Source organism: Rhipicephalus microplus, chromosome 10 (genome assembly GCF_043290135.1).
Source record: "Rhipicephalus microplus isolate Deutch F79 chromosome 10, USDA_Rmic, whole genome shotgun sequence".
Taxonomy (NCBI): domain Eukaryota; kingdom Metazoa; phylum Arthropoda; class Arachnida; order Ixodida; family Ixodidae; genus Rhipicephalus; species Rhipicephalus microplus.
Window position 1 is genome coordinate 62,728,906 of NC_134709.1, and position 18,643 is coordinate 62,747,548.

Here is an 18,643-nt window from a genome sequence, read left to right on the forward strand (position 1 = left end):
TAGGTTAAAATAACAGAAGTACAAAATAAGTTTTAGGTTTTTGTTTTCGTAACTTTTAAAAATGACAACAAAATATGGGGCTAGCCGCGCTACAACACAGTGGCGTAAAAAATAACAAGCTCAGATTGTGGCCTTCAAGATGGCGAGCGTGCGGCGCAGTCTCAGAGGCTATGCTCCGACGATGCGGAGAAACATCCGTGAAGCGAATAACGTAGTGTAGCCTCGCTTCCGGCATTGCTAATCCTCATAAGCCGCGCTTGTTGTGCGTGCCGTGGGACGTTCTCGCGTGTGCTAGTGCCGCTTTGCTCGAGCAAAGCGGACGCCTCTGACGCGTCATGTTTGTCAAGTGAGTTTTACCAGCGTGTGAAAGTTCATTTTGTTTCTTCCGTTCCCTGTGGTGCGGTGTGTGCGTGTGTTTATGTGCGGCGCGCGTGCCTCGGGCCGTTCCCTGCGGGTTGTGGCGTGAAGCGGAGGACTGACTGAGCGTTCGACATGGCCCGATCACTTCAAGTCACCACTCAGCGGATCGCCGAGAAACTGACCATCCTCAACGACCGAGGCGTCGGAATGCTCACGCGGATATACAACATCAAAAAGGTAACTAAACACTCCGTTCTCGTTCCTCGTCCGCGCGTCTATCCCGGATGACGGATAGTCGTTTACTCCGTGGACAGGGTGTGTCACGGCGGCATGTTAGAATCTTTCCAAGTGCAACTGCTGTTGCCGATAAAGGGCGTTCACTTCCGCAGATGTCAAGCAGTCGGCGACCGATTGTTTACAAACGTTAGTTGTCGCAGAAACCTTCCAAGCGCTGGTTTCGCACGATGCGATCGCGAACTCCTGCACGAAAGAGGGACGTTGTCTGTCTGGTTTCGTTCCCTTTATGAGTTCGTTCACGTGTAGTTTACTGGCGCTAGATTACGCATAGCGGAAGATTGGCGTTGGCCGCCTCTCGCGAGTTGAGGTACTTCCGACACTTCGGGAGGTGTTCGCAAGCGATCTCAGCCAGGCGAAGCTCGGGTTATGGGAATCCTCGCTTGCGGAGCAACAAACGAAAATAGCATTAAAGGCTTGAGTTGAACGATGTAGAATGAACTTATGGGAAGTAAGATCGTTTGTGCAAATCGCCGTGAACATTCGCGAGCTACCTCGTCTTTCATTTGGACGCAGTAAATAAAAAAAAGAGAGAAAAACGACTTTAAGAGAGCTTGATAACTTAGAACACTGCTTTTGTGAACAAACAGGCAGACATTTTTGTAAAGCTTTCAGGAGATCGCCAGTACCGCAATGCGCTATCAAAATACCGAAAGCTTCGTTTTACCTGTGCCATGCTGCTTGGCGCTGAACAACACCTTTATTGAAGAGTTCTTTGATTTTTTTTTTTGTTTACTGAATACCTATAAAAAGGTGTACACCCTTTTTAAAGGGAGTGTTATTTGCAAATTGACGGTGTTACCTCATGAGAGTGCCCAATGCTTTCAATGTCTGTGTAAAAATTAGAAGCATTTTGTCGTGTCACAAGAGCAATGATGGATTTTGCTGCAAAAATGTTTGGAGTATTGAAGCATAAGCTTATCTGTAGGGTGATACAAGATGTGCACTGACATGGTACTTTTCGCGAACAGGCCTGTGGTGATGCCAAGTCGAAGCCGTCGTTCCTCTCCGACAAAAACCTCGAATCGGCCATCAAGCATGTTGTGCGGCGCTTCCCCAACATTGACATCCGGGGCAACAGTGTAAGTGGTTGCTTTTCTTTGTTTGCGTCATTGATTCAGAGTACCTGTTCCCACTTCTATACTCCTAATACTTATGCATTACGTGAAAGCAAGTCAACAATGGCTTAGTGGCTCATATGAAAAAATGACGGCCCCATTGAGCCCTTGCAGGGCACACTGTAGTTTGTGACACAGGCTTTGTAAATTTTGTAGAGAACTCGCACTTTCATATGTATAGCAGAAAGGAGAGGTTGCGAAATAGTCAGCTTGCCTGATTTGCTTCATCTCTTGCTCCTGCTTGCATGCATACATACGTACATACATACTCACATACATACATACATGCATTTATGCACCATACCTGCACTTTTATGCACTTCCAGAGAAGGAGTTTGGCTCATTAACATAGCTGAACGCTATTAGAATAAGGATGTGTTGCAGCATTCCTGTATTCGTTTTTAAAAGTGAGGGGCTAGCTCGCATTTTCTGGCAAATTTTGTTTACTGATCTCTCAGATGTAAAGTACTACTGAAGTCCACCTAAGGTTTTACTCCTGTTTTGTTGTCAGCCACGTTCTCTTCCTCTCATTTCTTTCTCTACTTAAATGTAACGGAGAAATATTCTCTCTAAAAATGAAAAAAAATGTGTTTTTGATTCATTTTTGGTTTCTTCGCCGTACTGCAGCCTCAAAGAGTTGCCGCAGGAGTCTTGAGCAAATGATGCAGAGTGGTCATTTTTGGTTTCTTCGCCGTACTGCAGCCTCAAAGAGTTGCCGCAGGAGTCTTGAGCAAATGATGCAGAGGTGGCTGAACAGAACCAGATGTAGTGAATTTCAGTTTTTAGCTATGTGTAAGAAAAATTCAGCAAGTGACGAAGGCTAAACATGACTGGGTTAAGCATTCCACAGCTCTGTAGCACCTTTAAAAAATACAATTTTAAAACGCATCAGTGTAGTGTTGAAAAGGAGACATAACTCATTATGGGTGTCTGGTGGATAGAGGTCTAGCTGATGTAACGCAGCTCCTATGTAAGGGAAATTGTGCAATGTTATTCACAGCATGAGGGCACTTAAAAATTTCAATGTGAATGTGCAAACTAAGTGAAAAATGTCTGTCATAGAGACCATGCATTAAACGCGCAGCTTTTCTCGGAATAGTCTGTTTTGGCAATATCAGATTTCGTGTGGGGTTCCGCAAGGCGGAGCCATACTCAACTGTTGCAAGAACCAACATTCGGTTAGTGTCACGTTAGCCTGGTGTTAAAGAGCCAGTAAACTGGCTTCGACTTTTTTTTAACCTTATAAAAAAGTTTGCTTATTCATTTGGAAAACTGGGGAAATCACGTTTCACAAATATTGCAATGCTGCAAACTTCCCAGATGCTACATATTTAGAAACGATTCACATACTCTTTTCTAACTCCTGTTCATCTTTGCCCGTGAAGTGATTGAACCTTGCCCATGGGCAATGTTGGGTAGCGCTGGCTTCCTCATGGGGTCCTCTGCTCTACAGAAATGGTGCCTTAGCCCTGCGGTGGTGCAGTTTTGGCCACGCAGTTGTCATACGTTTGTTTACCTCGCCAGTGGACTGTGCTTCCTCGCCATGGAGCTCTGACAAGAGCTGCATGTGGAGAAAGAAAGCCTTTCTCAGTTGTGGGCTGCACCCAAATGACGTGATCACTTGCGTAGTGTTACATTGACCAAGTGGGCATGACTGTCTGCACTTACCCCACTACACAGAGTAGAAGGATAGCAAGGCCTATTGAAAAACCAAAACCAGGTGAAATTATTGTGATATCCCCTCTAACGTCATTATTACAGCACTTATTCACAAAATTATGGAGGCAGCATGTTCACATCGTACAAGTGGGCAGTTTTCTCTTCACAGATTTTGTACAGTGGGGTTTTTCAGTGGTCCTTCAAAGAATTATAGGCACAAAATTTTGAAAGCAAGATAACTTGTGGGATAGACTTGTGTGGACACACTTGCATCATCTACAAAATATTAATGGATAATATAGCCTAGAACATGTAGAAAATCAATTTTAAAAAGGTACTGACACAAAAACCTTGGCCTCGCGTTTTTCTGCTGCAGTGCCTTGCTGGCGGCCTGTTAGTGATGACATGACGCATCGTTTACTGCAGCACGCGACATATGATTAATTACAGGCCCCTCATTATCGATCAGTTTGAGTTACAGTTTGAGGGAGTTCCAAAAACATGGTGTAACTGTTGCCACCTAGCGTATGCAGCTCTTGACCATGTCAGCACACAGAACTGTGATGCACTTCCGCACGGTTTGCATAAAGAATTACTTTCGAAAAGGAAACGGGACTGGAATGTCGCCAGACACAACTTTATAAGCGTGTGCCACGGCCACGCACCCGCAACCAGCTGCTGAGAAATATAGACTGCGGGAACTAACGCGGCAAAAAAAAGTGGCGGCTATGATGTCATCATAACTTGTTTTGTTGACCGTAGCTTGGTGACATGAGGGAAGTAGGGGGTCACCTCAGGGTCCCCTACGATGGTGTCTGTAGCGCTATGGAGTTGGTCGCTCACGCAAACTTCAAAATTAATTTAAAATACCTTCTAAGCTATATTCACTGTTAATATCTTGCAGATGATATACGAATGTTCACAAAAATCGACCCAGCAGGCTCCTTCGGTTTTTGAATTTTGTGTCAGTACCCCTTTAAAGTGTGTGTCGCAGAACTTCACCCAAAATAAACCTTAGGGTTTCGGGTAAACAACCGAACTGCCTCCTTCGTCATGAGTTTGTGTTGGCTGCCACGATCCTTGCGAGCACTCTCTCCTAGCAGACCTTTTCAGCGGAAAGAAGGGCAGGCTTGCACGGGTGTAGAAAAGTATGTCCTCGCCTCAGCAGTGCATTTTTGGGGGGTCACTTGTATTCACAAGGCATCAGAGAGAATTATGCAGCAACCTGAAAGTCCTTGTTAAAAAGAATTGTTAATGCAGTACTCATGTGCATGCGTTATTGTGAATTCATGTAGCCACCTATGTTTACACAAACTCCACTTTGGGTCCCGCTTTACTCGGCGCTGCCTGAAACGGAAGCTGCGAGTGAGGTCTATTAAACAATCTTCAAACAATTAACCATCACACACTTGAGCAAACGAGCTCTCCCGCAGCGATAAGTGGGTTGTTAGGTACTTGCTGCAACAGAAAAAGACAAGGTCCTAAATTTGTGTGTCAGTGCCCCTTTGAGAGAGACGGAATGTCAAATACATTGCAGGCCTTCAAGCCTACTAAGGGCTTGGTTGCACATCTGTTCACTATACTGTGACCGAAACATACTTTGAGAATATGACATTAGATTACCGAAATACAGGGATGCATTTTATAGGCGAAAGCATTAAACGAATCAGTGCAATTGATGATTAAATTTCTGATCTAAAGTGATTCACCCGCCACTTCTGATTGCGTTTTTGTTTGCAGGCCCAGCTGTCCGCAGTGTTCAACATTCGTCAGGACATCATGAAGTCATTGTCACTATACTACTACACATTTGTCGACCTCCTCGACTTTAGGGTAAGGAAGCTACGCATTTCAATTTGCGAGCCAAAGGTACGTTACCGCGTGGATGTTTCCTGCATTAAATGCTGAAAATGACCACAGGACAGGACCGCACTGTTACGGCAGTGCTTTCTATGTGATTGTGTTGTGCAGCAAATGTTTAATTCTCCAATCATAAGCGGGGCTTACATGAATGAAAATATGGAAACACTGCTGTAGCTTACTCGGCCAATGGTTCGAATGAACACCCCCTCTAAATATGTTGGTTCGATCTACATTGCCTAATGACCATCTGACTGCCACATGCTTATCACCTTCGTCGCATACTTTACTGAAGCAATGTTGTAATCAATTACTTAGCACAGAGTCTTTCAGAGCACTCTGCATCACTATTGAGTGATGCTACAAGTAATGCAATATGCTTAGTCGAAACCGAATCACTTCTGTGGCTCAGTGCCACTTCTGTAGGCCTTGAAAGTGTTCACGCAACATTTTATCTTAATAAAATCAACAAAGGTACCTATCGTTCTATCCTTTGCGTGATATGAGACAATTGCAGGGACTGTTTTTATCATAAGTTTTTTTTGTGTGTGTGTGTGTTGAGGACGGAGAGCAACTAGTAAGCATTATTTATGATTGAAGCTGGTTGTCTTGTTTATATGCACACGGCCATGTGGCAGTGTGTATTGCGTCCTTAGCCGAGCTGAAATTCTTCGCTCCTTAGTCCTATCAATAATCGGGCAGTTTCACCTGCAGCTATAGTCTGCTGTGTAAGGACGTTGTCTTTGTATAATTTTGTACTTTTGACAGCGCTCCAGCTTGGTTTTTGATGTGATACAGATGACATTGTTGAGTATGCTAAATGACTAATTTCTTTTGCAGGATCACGTCAATGAGCTGCTCACCACCATAGACTCCTTTCAGCTTCATCTGGACATTGTGAGTACTTTCATGATGCATCCTTTAATTACGATCACAATAAGAAGTTCTGCTTATTAGTAGTGAGTTGGAGCTTGTCGCGTTTGCCAAGTCAGCTATTAAAATAGTTTTTCTGTTGCTTGTCACAATGTCTTCAGCTCGCTAGTTTTTGCTGATTTTTAAATACGAATTGCTTTTGACTCCTTTTTTCGCTGGCCTTCAGATGACCTCGAGCTAAAAGCCAGCGCTGCCGTCCATCAACTCGAGAGAACACATTGGCTCTCAGGCCAGATTATCCAGGCATCGTTGCTAGAATTAAACAGGACACCCGAGCAATCAGCCCAACAGCTAAAAAAAAAATTGTAGTCTTTGGCAGTCAACCCTTTATGCAAGACTTCAATATTAATTCTAGGAATGGTTCAAAGAAATTACGGAAAAATATTACTTCATAGTTTCTTGTAGTGTTTGTTTGCTCTATCACTTGAATTCTTGTTTGGTGAAACTTTGTCATTTGCAAAAGCAATGTTCAAAAGGCAGATAAGGCACTGTACACTTGCTCTTTCAAGGGGACATGTGATTCGGAAAAAAAGTTGCGGTAATCTGTAGCCTAGGGCAATGAAATTTTTGTTGTATATATGGGCTTTTATGCTGATTTCAAATATGTAAATTTTTTTATAGTAAGTTGCACAGTTTTCATTTCGTGCCACGACAGTGTGTAAACTATAATTTATTCTGGACAAACTTTGTATGCCCCCTCACCATTTATGATTGTGCTCCATTAAAAGCTCATATTACTCCACATTAACTGTAGAATGCAAATAACCATCAAGAAAGAGTGTGAAAAACATTCTGATGGACAAGAAAAATTGTAGTGTGAGAATTCTTAGAATCCTCAGTTCATACTAATTGCTTGCTTTAGACTCGTAATAATTATACCGGTGATATCAAGTTTTAAAGGAGATACTTGCACCCTTCACATGTGAAGGAATATGTGGGCAAAATGTTATCCCGATCAGGCTGTCAGAAGGACCAAACTCATGATGTCCAGACCCAAGAAGTTGCACAAAAATGGACATTGAGAAAAATGCATTTTAAAGGTATAAGTGAAAGATCATTTGTGTGGGAAAGGTATGGCTTTTATGTTGATTTCTTCCATCATGAGAGCTTGCAAATCATGGTTATTTTGAGCATGTGGCGTTAGTAAACCCCTTGTGCGAAATGCAATGGAAAGCAGGCAGGTGACAATTTTCAGGGGACCCTAGACAATGAACTCTTTTTAGTTTTTTAGTGGCCACCTTGTTCTCTTCAAAAGCACTTCTGATCTACTTCAAGGTTAATTACAATCTTCAATTTTTTTTTCGTCGTAAATGTAGAGAAACTGACCTCGTGAAGAAAGCAAGCAAAAACGAAAAACATGTTATTAAAAACACACGTTTTTTTCGACTTGCACCTTCCCTTAAATGCCATCGCCAAGCCCGCGCTCTTTTGAACACCAGTGGTGGGCAATTTGATGGAGTGCTGCCAGAGCTGATCCTGGAGGCAACAGTTTAGTGGCACCGTTTGCCATGTTCTTTGAGAGATGGCACCACGCTGCGTGACATCCTGGCGTCGCTTCATAGTCGCATTGGCCATACATGCTAAGCAAGACATGACGTGACAAAAATTATGCTTACGTTCTTAGATACGCCAGATGAAGCCCAAGGTTTACCTTGCACAACGATAAGAAACAGTGGTGGTCATACAGATGAGCAACCAGTGTATTGTGTTGCAGTTTGGTAGGATGTGCTCTCACGAACATGCTGGACGGCATGTGTCAAGTTTTGCTGGTCAAGATGCGTTAGACATAGTTAGGCCTATCGATAGAAATTAATGCAGGATGTCTTCACATCACATTTTGTCTATTAGTTGGGGCTGGAGCACCAGTTCTGTTTTCTCTTGATGATCCATGCTGTTTCTTTTTTTGTGCAAGGGCCTGGCATGGCCAAAAAATGTTGTGAAAGTTACAGCCCTGGGTATGAGCACACGGGGCTGTGATTTCAAATCTTCTATTACGACAGCGTGATTTGATATGGTGTTCCAACTCTCGACCCTTTCCCTGCATAGACACTGAACTTCGACGTAACCAAAGCGTACCTGGACTTGGTGGCAGCGTACGTGACGTTGATGATCCTACTGTCGCGCGTCGAAGACCGAAAAGCAGTGCTCGGCCTCTTCAACACGGCCCACGAGATGACTCACGGCCACAGCGACAACAGCTTTCCTCGCCTGGGACAGCTCATCATCGAGTACGATCCGCCTCTCAAGAAGCTCGCCGACGAGTTCGTGCCACATTCCAAGGTGAGGTCGATAATTCCACCTACATCTGTGGATTCTGAAAGGTTATCTCGCTATTGGTGACTAGAACCTACTGAAGTATACTGCTCAACATAAACCTTTTTAAGCACAAATTTGAAATTCTTAACCCGTATTGGCTGTACCCACCACAAGCCTCAATTCCACGACCTCATGTACCACTCTCTTTAATTGTGCCGTTTTCACTGTCAGACTGTGGGCTGTCTTTCACAGAACACTGCCACTTTCCCTTTTTCATTTTCTTCCAAGCATTTCAACATTTAGCACTCTGCTAAAACAGCGAGGCTGAGATACATGCACTTCTGGAATGGCTACCATCTTATGATTTCCGAAGCTTGATAATGTTGGAGCAGGGCACCTGGCCCTTGTTTGTTGTGATGGAGCACTTGCCTTACCAAGAGATAGCAAAGGAGGATGAGGCTACTAGAGACAACGGCATAGTTTAGTGCAATTTGTTAAGTGTTGCGGTTTTGAGCCAAACATAAATAGATGTGCTTTCTGAAAAACATTAGAAAAGCATTTGCCGCATGTGAACGCAGGCTTGATCAGCGTGTAACACCCCATCTTTTTTGTAGAGCATTGTCACAATGCCGGCAAGGAATCTTCTCCAATATTGAACAATCTCTCGCTGCCATTTTTCTTGTTTTTTTTTTTTTTTCACGTAGACTCGACCACAATCTCGCTTTTTCTTTTAGCCTACGTATGCATGTGTCTGTACTGGTGGTAGATATGGCAGATATTGATAGGTTTGATCGGAGAAGCTGTTGTTGCTCGCTGTATATTTATGCAGTGTTGCAAAAACTCGCTTGTAGATACTTGTTGCAGAAACTGGGCAAGCGCCTCCAACTGAGTACAGCACGTGCAAGCGTTAAATGAAAACCTTGCTTGATATAGTGGAGCACATGACACAAGTTAAAGAGGGAGAGAGAGTGATACAGAAAGAGATAGAAAAAAAAGATAGTGGGAGAAGGAAGAAGATAAATGCAGAGAAAGCAATAGATACACAGAAATCAATAAAAAATGAAAGAAAAATAGAGAGAAACAAAGAGAATAAAGACATGAAAAAAAAGAAAGAGAGAGACAGGAAGAAAAGACACAAAGAAAAAAATAGAGGAGAGAGAAATAAAAATTTGCTCGAATGCTGATATAGCAAACCCGGACGTAACGAACTATTGGTTATAATGCAGAGAATGAAGACCAATCTTGCAATAAATGTAGTGTTAGAAATATATCTTTATAACAAGTTTTTGGTTATAACAAACTTATTGTTGTGTAATATACAACTTTGTTAAAATGAGGTTTGAGCGTACAGTAAAAAAACATTGAGAACAAAACAGAGTGAGCAAGAAGGAGAAGAAAAAGAAATAATGGTAAAAAGCAAATTGAAATGTCGGGTTTAACGTCCCAAAACCACCATATGATTATGAGAGACGCCGTAGTGGAGGGCTACGGAAATTTCGACCACCTGGGGTTCTTTAACGTGCACCCAAATCTGAGCACACGGGCCTACAACATTTCCGCCTCCATCGGAAATGCAGCCGCCGCAGCCGGGATTCGAACCCGCGACCTGCGGGTCAGCAGCCGAGTACCTTAGCCACTAGACCACCGCGGCGGGGCTAATGGTAAAAAAAAAAAAAAAAAAGCAGAAGAAATAGAGAGAGAAATAAAGAAATGGAATCAGAATAATGAAAAAGAGGTACAACAAACAAAAAAACAGAAAGAGGAGAAAAAAAAAAGAAGAAATAAAGAAACAACACAGGCCAACTAACGTGTCATTCTTCCTTCAGGTTTGGCATCAATAGTGTGTAGCTGCCATATTTAACAACTTTTTTTTTAGTTCCAAACTTCTTGGCATTTACAAATAACTGTGGTGTTACCAAAGGTGTAAACGGTAGTGACTCATATGGCGGAAGCACCTGGTTGTGCGGAGCTTGACCAGGGGAACATAGCCGTTGTTGCAATAACTATGCATTTAGTGTTTGTGCAAGTCTTGTTTACCAGGGGTGTAATGTCTGAGAGATTTCACTTGTAATTGCTAGGCTTTCTTTAGTAATGCGGCACCGTTTATGCTGTGACATTTCTATTCTGTGTTGGCGTGGCCATGATCTTATCCGTTTTTTCTGAGCATGTTGCCCGAAGAACATGGCAAGGTGATGGGGTGATGTGAGCGGCTGATGAAGATCATGCAGACTTGTATAGCCATGTGCCACCCACTGTGGTGCAAAGTAGTCTCCGACCGATTTTCTGGACCTAGCGGGGACGACAAAATAATCCGAAAGATCGAACAGTCTGAAAAAATTGTCATGCGGTGAAAATGAAGTATATTTAGTTTACAAAAAACCTGGAAAAAAAAAAATCCCAAATAGTGCTATTCTTCATGCTGTTCTCGGGGACGAGCAAATTTGGTTCTACTTGGGCTACTTTACCATCGTTGGCAAGCGCGTTGACTATTGCTGCCGCCAACTGTTACGGGCGGCAAAGTTGGTGGCTCCTTGGAAAGGAAACTCGATGCCGGTCGCAAAAAGATGGATGCGACGTATTGACTGTTCGGTGGGATTTAACAAGGTCTAGACGTCTTTTATCTGCACGGACGCCGCACAGTACGTGAGCGTCCATTTCCCCACCATCAAAACGCTACCATCGCGGCCGGGATCGAACCCATGTGTTCCAAGTCAGTGGCCGAGCACCGTGACCACAGCCTGCTAGTGAGTACAGCAGCGAGCATGTGACGTGCACGATGGCTTGAACACTTCGTGCACCACTGACATGACCACTGTGCAATGACGAGAAAAACAAACGCCCAGAAAATAAAAAAATAACCTACCGGCGTAATAATGATGATGATAAGGCGGACTGAACAAGAAAGGTGTTGCCATTTTTCTACCCAAGGAAGATCAGATCTGAGCTCTGAAACTGAAAGATAGTGCGCGCTTCCCATCTTGGAGGCCACACAACTAGCCACTGCAAGCCAAACTTGAGCAAGCCAAAAAAAAATCTAATATGGCGGCTCTCAATATCGAGCAGGATAGCTCAAAACAAACGATTTAGTTTGGAAAATTGAACTTTCGAACATGAATTCGTTCAAAAAAATTTGTAGCGGAAATGCATTCGTGTGATGGGAACCTTGATCGTGCATTTGTGAAGTCAGAAATATCTAACAAGTCCGAATTTTTGGAGTCTGAAAAATTCGTTGGGGAATGTATTGCTTTACTTATTGTGCAGAAAACCAGAACCGATGAAGCATTTTGAAATCTTAGAATTCCCCTACACAATGACAGCGTTTCTGTACGCTGTCATCGTTTTCCCATGATGAATGTCTTTCTCTTTATTGCTGTGGGTCAACATCCTGACTAATAAAAGCAATTTTATTTTTTTCTCTTTTGCAGACCCTCTTCCAGGCCCTTATGTCGCTCCAACAGGTGTTTCCTCGGCGCAACCTCACTGCCGACGAGTGGCGCAAGAGCCAAATGCTCAGCCTTCTGGTGACACCCGCACAAATGCTCACACCCGCACAGACTGAGACGGTGGGTGCTGGTTCAGAATCGGTGTGTTTTCGCATGTGTGACTGGCACAAAATGCAGTGATGTTGGGAAAAACTCATAAAACAAATAAAAAGAAAACTTTGAAAGAAAAAAACCACAGATGTAATCATTGTTTGTCTTGAATACCTTTTCTTTCTAATTAAGCAATATTAAACCTACTTGAGTATAACAGCACGGAAAATAAGGGGCATCCAAAGCCTCGATGACTCCACATAATGAACCTAGGCCCGCTTGGTGAAATTTCTGCAGGACTAGCAGTAAAGTTGTTACCAACCAACCTAAGGAAGGATTGCAGTGAAAAAATATCTCATTTATGGTGTAAATTTATGTATCTGTGCCAAAATCGTGAGATAAAACTGATTTATCTTGCATTACATTGTAGATGCCCTGTGAATACCTCTCCCTGGAGACCATGGAGCGCTGGATTATATGTGAGTAGGGAGCATGTTTGACTGGTAGTAAATTTATTTTCTTGTGTGCGATTTCAATGGTATCATATGTTGCATTTGTGCTGTCAAGCAATTTGTTTGCCCCTTTGGCTGTTCCTGCAAAATTTGTGAGCGTTGTAAGTAGTGTGAGCCATAACATCGGCAGATTTTTCGGTATTGATAGTTTTCAACAAAATGCTTGATTTAGGGTTTATTGTGGCTTTCGAGCACTTCTATCCTCCCTCAGCTGCTGTGACTGCTGAATCTATCGCGAGCACTGGCAGACCACCAGATGAGGAAGAAGAGCCAGCAAGCACGAGAGGAGAAACGGGGCCATCAGAGTAGCACCATGAGAGTGTCGGCAACGACATAATCATCTCTCATGGGGGAGATTAAAAATACAGTAGACTCTCAGCAAACCGAAGTTGAAGGGACCAAGAAAATATGTTACATTTAACAGGAGTTCCGTTTACTGAGAGGTGATTCCATTTTTCTCTCATGTATGCTGTGCATCCCAACTTTGGAGGGTGAAAACTTGGAGCAATACTTTGCACCGACCGTTTGCATACCCACAAGCAGGTCAATATCTGCAATCTGCTACTAGATGGTGCCACTTGTCATGCCAGTGCTCGCATTATCATTGCTGCATTCAACACCTAAGCACTAAACTGGTCGATTTGCAACTACACTCAAAGCTCAATATAACAAAACTGTATATAATGAAATATTGGCTATAACAAAGTAAATGAGAAATAGCCTTGCAATAGATATCTTTATAACAAATTTTCAGGTATGCAAACATTTTTTATGTAAAGTGCAACTTTGTTATAATGAGGTTTGAATGTATTACTGCCAACTCTAATGAAGCAGTGTTGTTGCTGAAGCTAACCGCGCCAGTAATAATTTGTAAAACACTAATCACTGGTGTGCTGGCACTTGAAAACTAATGAAATTGTTAGAGTGCATATCAGCACTAAAGGTAAGAAAGGACAGAAGGGGGCGCATAGAGCGTCGTCGTTTGGACCAATACACTCGCTCAATTATGTTGCACCAGCACACCCAATCCTGCTGTCTCGTAATGAAATGAATTTTAATTTATAATTTTTTTAACTTTCTTTCCTGACTGTCTGCTGATGACATGTTAACGACTTCAGGACGTATTTTACATCCTAAAAGTGGATCGTAAACTGTGAATGCCTATATAGTTAGTGCCAGTGTTTATGGTAACTTGCCTAGCAATCTGAGCTCTGTTTGAAGAAACATTGGCTGTAGGCCTGCCTCGTTTAAAGCACACATCCTGGAAGCATTTGTCAAAAAGGCATGTTGAATGAGTAAATATGCTAATCTAGAGCCCATTGTCTCATAATTTAATGAAAAAGTTATTGTTGTACATCGGTAATCGCAATCTGAACAGGAGGGTGCTATTGCTGCTCTTATGATTATGCAAACACTTTAGCACATTGGCATGGCAGACAGATAAGAATAACCTAATGAATATCTACTTTCAGCCACAATGCTTTGTAAAGCTTCCAAGATGTCAAGTTCCCACGAAGCGTCCGCATGAAGCACGAGAATTCAATTTTAGTTCTCAGTAGCCATTGCAGCCGATGAAAAGAGCCATTAAAATTAAAAAGTAGGCCTGTGTGAAAGATCGAACACTTCATATATTTGAACGAATACTACTGTATTTCAATTCGCTTCAATTCACATATTAATAATTGAAAATTTCGAAGTATTCGCAATGAACATATAGGTGTATGTTACTACTTATTATCAGTTACAGTCGAGCCCGCTTATAACGAACCTGAGCTTGATGCGGCATCTGTTCGCTGTATCCTAAAGTTCGTAGTAAATGAAACACAGCTTTTAAAAAAGTTGCGAGTGAAAGCGCAAACTTTTTTTGCCCCGAAAAGTCCATGATGCACGTGTTTTGAAGAGCAGAAGCAATAAGGGCAATCTCGAATTCATTTAAAACGGCAGGGTGCTCGTTCGCCGAGGCCCATGGCATAAGCTGCTTGAGGCAATGGCTCCGAATTTTCGTCGTTCTCGCTATCCGATTTCTTCCGTTCTCGCTATCCGAGGGCGACCTTGAAAACCAAAGCACACGAGAAGGAGGCACGCTGGGTAGCTTGCTTGAAAGCTCCGCGAAACTCGCACGTAAAAAAACTTGGAAAAAGTGCCTGCACGCGGCGGTATTCAAAGAATCGGTGGCCGTGGTGAAAAATCGTCTTGTTGTGCCGGCGGGTTGGCGTGGCCTCACGAACTTCGATATTTCGCGATTTGTTCCGCGCAAATTAACAGCCGATTTCGCGCTCCCGCACGCGCGCGGAGGACATGCTGAGTCAAAGGCGAAGTGAACGAGAACAAGTCCTAAGCACAAAACAAATCGCAAATTATCAGATTTGGTGGGGTAGCGTACGCGCATGCACCAGACGCCGCGTATCGGATACAGTCGGTGGCTGACGATGTTGGTAAATGGTCTGGTCACTCCAGGCCGGCGACGCCAACGACAGTGCCAGCGATCAAAAACAGGGTAGATGGCCAACTGGTCTTTGAAAGATCGGTGGCAATGTGAAAACATGGGCCTCGTTGTGCCCTCGCGATCTCCGACGTCAGCGCAGCTCTTGCCGACTGGGCTGGCCCTACGTCATCTCCTGACGCCGATCTCCGATGACAGCGTAGCTCTGACCCACTGGACTTGCTCTACGCCATCGCCTGACGCCGACAAAAGCTCTCGCAAGTGGTGCCCCGTCCTTGGACTCCTGTGACCGTGTTTCCATCTTTCCTATCCCCTCGAGATGTCCTCGCTCGCTGGCCTAGCGCATCTCTCTTTCTCTATACCTTTACTTCTATCCTTTTATTCCTTCTTCACCCCCATCCTCTGTGAGCTACTGTTGAGGTGCCGCACCGTGATGCAGACAGTTACGGGGCTCACTTTTCTCTTCTTTTCCCTCTCTTAGAATCACTTATTCGTCTAGCGATGCGGGGTGCTCAGAATAGCGGGGGGGGGGGGGGGGGGGGGGTCAAAGGACGAAGGGGTGCCTAACAAAAAGCAGTCGGGGCATGGAGGAAGGAAACGGCTTTCCTTCCTCCATGGGTTGGGGAACGCGGCAACTGGAGGGTCGCGGAGGCAGGGTCGGCGTTTAACAATAAGAATGTATAGGCACTTCGACGATGCCTGATCGGTGGTCAAAATTGGTTTCCCGGGAAGTAGGCAGACCGCTGACTCCGTTCGCTGTAACCGATCAGCGGCGCTCGGAGACGTTCGTTGTAGGTGCGATTTTGTGCCATTGAACTAATGTATATTTTGACGGTCATGCGGATATTGTTCGTTTTAAGCGAAAGTTCGTTTTAAGTGGGGCCGTTATATGTGGGCTCGACTGTATTAGTCTCTGTGTAGCTCTTGTAAATGTGGTTTCACTGCACTGGAGAAGTGCTGAACCTTGAATACAGGTATCCAGGGGAATCTGCATTGCTGCAAAGATTTATTTCAAGGTGGATCCAGACTCTATTTTTTGTTCTTTTATTTTATAAACTTTGTTATGCTAGTTATGCTCTAAGTATATTAAATTGCAAAACATTAAATATTTCACAGGTTATCACTTGCATTCTATCAAAAGTCAAGTCCAGCTACTATTCAAAGTGGCATCAACTTCTTTTGAACAAAAAGAATGTCATTTTCTCATGTCTTCTTTCAATTAAAAAAAAAACTTTGTGCAAATTAAGCGGGTCATGACTAATACGGTGATTTTTTTTTTAATGTGTGATATATATACTGTTCGACTTGAAATGATTCATACTAAATCACTACTAGGTTCGAATTCCCTTCAAAACTAAAATTTACTATTTGCACGATCTCATTTAAAAGCATCATACCTAAATGAAGCAGAAGTTGGTGTTTGGCACAGAACTCGTGTATTGTCGGCCTTTGTCGTTTACCGTATGTGTCACTTAACGTATTTTGTGCTGGAGATGGATGGGTTGTCATAGTAATAATTTAGTTTTCAAGTGAAGCAAGCTGTAGGTACCACACAAAGAGTCATCACTTACACTTGACAGCTTGAAAGTGCGTTTTGATAGATTAACTGTCAGGGCACAAGATGAATGCTCCAATTAACAAAGGAAGCACGTAAAGAGAACAAAGGTCAGGCTTGAAACATGTGGCAGTAATTAGGCATTGTATGTCAAAGCGTCACTGAGCATATGGCTGATATTGTGCTGAATTCTTGGGTAGCCGTCATTATTACTGAGGATGATGAATTCAGACACTCCTTTCTATTTAACAGGAATGCCACTCGTAGCAAATAGAACTGGTAAAGGTTTCTAGAAAAGGCTGGTGGGATCAGTAATTTATTCTTTATGGGCTACTTGAGGTGTCGCATTTCAAAATGGTACTGTGGTGCAGGTTGCTTAACTGTTCATTCGTTTCCATTTGCTTGATTATGGTGCTCTTTGGCCACCCATGGCCCTTGCGCCACATACCCTGCTAATCGTCATCATCGATTGCTTACTAATGTGATTCCTACTAATGCGAGTCCTAACACAGTCTTCTTCGGTTTAACATGGGGAGGGGAATGCCAAAATACTTTCTGATGTTACATGTACCAGTAATGCTGATTGAGATTAACAGGCTTTTTGCATTTGGTTCAGGTTGGTATTGTCATCTTGTATAAGTCGAATTACTAGAGCACGAAGGCATCCTTTGTCTGATGTGCCATATATTCGTTCTGCATCAGTAGAACATGCCTCACACTCTGTACCTTATTGTATCCCCACATCCTTGGCTTACTTTTGCCAAGTTCAAGTGCATTCTCTTTGCGAGTAACCTATACGTTTAAAGTGTTCAGCACATTCAGTTCAGTAAGCCACTGTTTTGCAGGTTTGTATTTTCTGTCATACCGAGCTTCAACTTTTGCCTCTTTTCTCAATCCCAGTCTCATCTCGCGTTTAATATAGTCATGACCGAGACTTCTGACTGGCTGACTTGATAAGACGTGTGGGGGTGCTGACACCCTCTGTAAAGTTGCTTGTGCCGTGTGGCGCACGTGTCTCGCCCCAAGGCCGCATTTTGGGTGACGACCGCCGAACGATAGATGGCGTTATGTTCGCGTTGAGTACCACTGTTGGTAGAGTGGTAGCGCCGGCGGTGACCCCTGGCGGAAGGCAGGCCTTGGTGGCGGGCGAGAGTTGAGCGAGGCTCTTCTGCGCGTGACGATTGCTGCGAACGGTTGTCTCTAACCTGGGTCCTTGGCGCGTGGCATCGCAAGCCTGCGTGCCGGGGGCCCACGTGGTAAGTCAAGCGTTGGCGACGCCGCCTTTTGTGTGCTCTTTTGCTATTATGTGTTTGCAATGTGTTACAGTGTATGGAAATTGATTGTAAGGGGTTGATCACGTTCACTTAGTGGGTTGATCACGATTGATGTAACGATTTGGCGGACGATATCGACGTTATAACTTAGGTAAATAACTGTGTATTGTTCTTTGGTTTGTACCGACTGTGTCTGCTGTGTCTGTTCACTCCAAGAGCGTGGCGTGGTGCTCGTTCGCCATTCGAGACCTCACACTGGCTGCCCAACGTGGAGCTCTTGGAGTATCGGACGACAGTTTTTGCGGTTCGGTACAAGCTTTTGTTAGAGCCGGGGTAAAGTAGGCCTAGGGGACTTCTTTATTAGCGTCAGCGGTGTGCTCTGTTGAGAAGTGAAGAGATCTGTTTTTAACGTGTTTGACTTTGTCGGCAGGTGGAAATTTCAATGTTTTTTTTGGTCGCAATTGTTGTTCTTTTTTGTTTGTGTTAGTTTCAAAACCGTTGTTGAATTATGACGAGAACCATGCGGTCTGCATCCTGGGGTGAGAAGGCCTAGAGCATGTGGTTTGCAGGCCAGGCCCGAAGCGAGTGAGTACGGAAGTCTCGTGGGTGGTCCGTTTTTCTGTAAATAGCTTCTTCTATCTCTATGGGCTCAGGGAGCCGGGCGTCGTTGCTGACTTGTATTGCGGCTCGACGCCGGGGCGTTGTGACACCGCCCGGGGTGGTGGACGCCGATCGCTCGGTAAGCTGCTGTGTGTGGCGAGCGATAGGGTCACCTCACAGAGTGGATGTCTCCTCGGGGCTGCCTCTTCTGTGCCTAAGCTGGGTGCTGTTTGGATGCTGGTTCTT

General features: G+C 43.9%; 1 protein-coding gene across 2 annotated transcripts in view; it reads left to right on the forward strand.

Moving 5' to 3' along the window:
• Window positions 1-139: 139 nt before the first annotated feature.
• Hem (Nck associated protein 1 Hem) overlaps window positions 140-18,643 on the forward strand; it is a 55,692-nt gene continuing 37,188 nt past the window's right edge. For both annotated transcript variants that reach the window (XM_037432255.2, XM_075875754.1), the window contains exons 1-7: window positions 140-597; window positions 1,626-1,736; window positions 5,172-5,264; window positions 6,132-6,188; window positions 8,271-8,504; window positions 11,906-12,043; window positions 12,444-12,492. In XM_037432255.2, coding sequence (XP_037288152.2) covers window positions 493-597; window positions 1,626-1,736; window positions 5,172-5,264; window positions 6,132-6,188; window positions 8,271-8,504; window positions 11,906-12,043; window positions 12,444-12,492 — 787 coding nt within the window. In that variant the 5' untranslated portion in view covers window positions 140-492. The remainder of the gene's footprint in view (window positions 598-1,625; window positions 1,737-5,171; window positions 5,265-6,131; window positions 6,189-8,270; window positions 8,505-11,905; window positions 12,044-12,443; window positions 12,493-18,643) is intronic.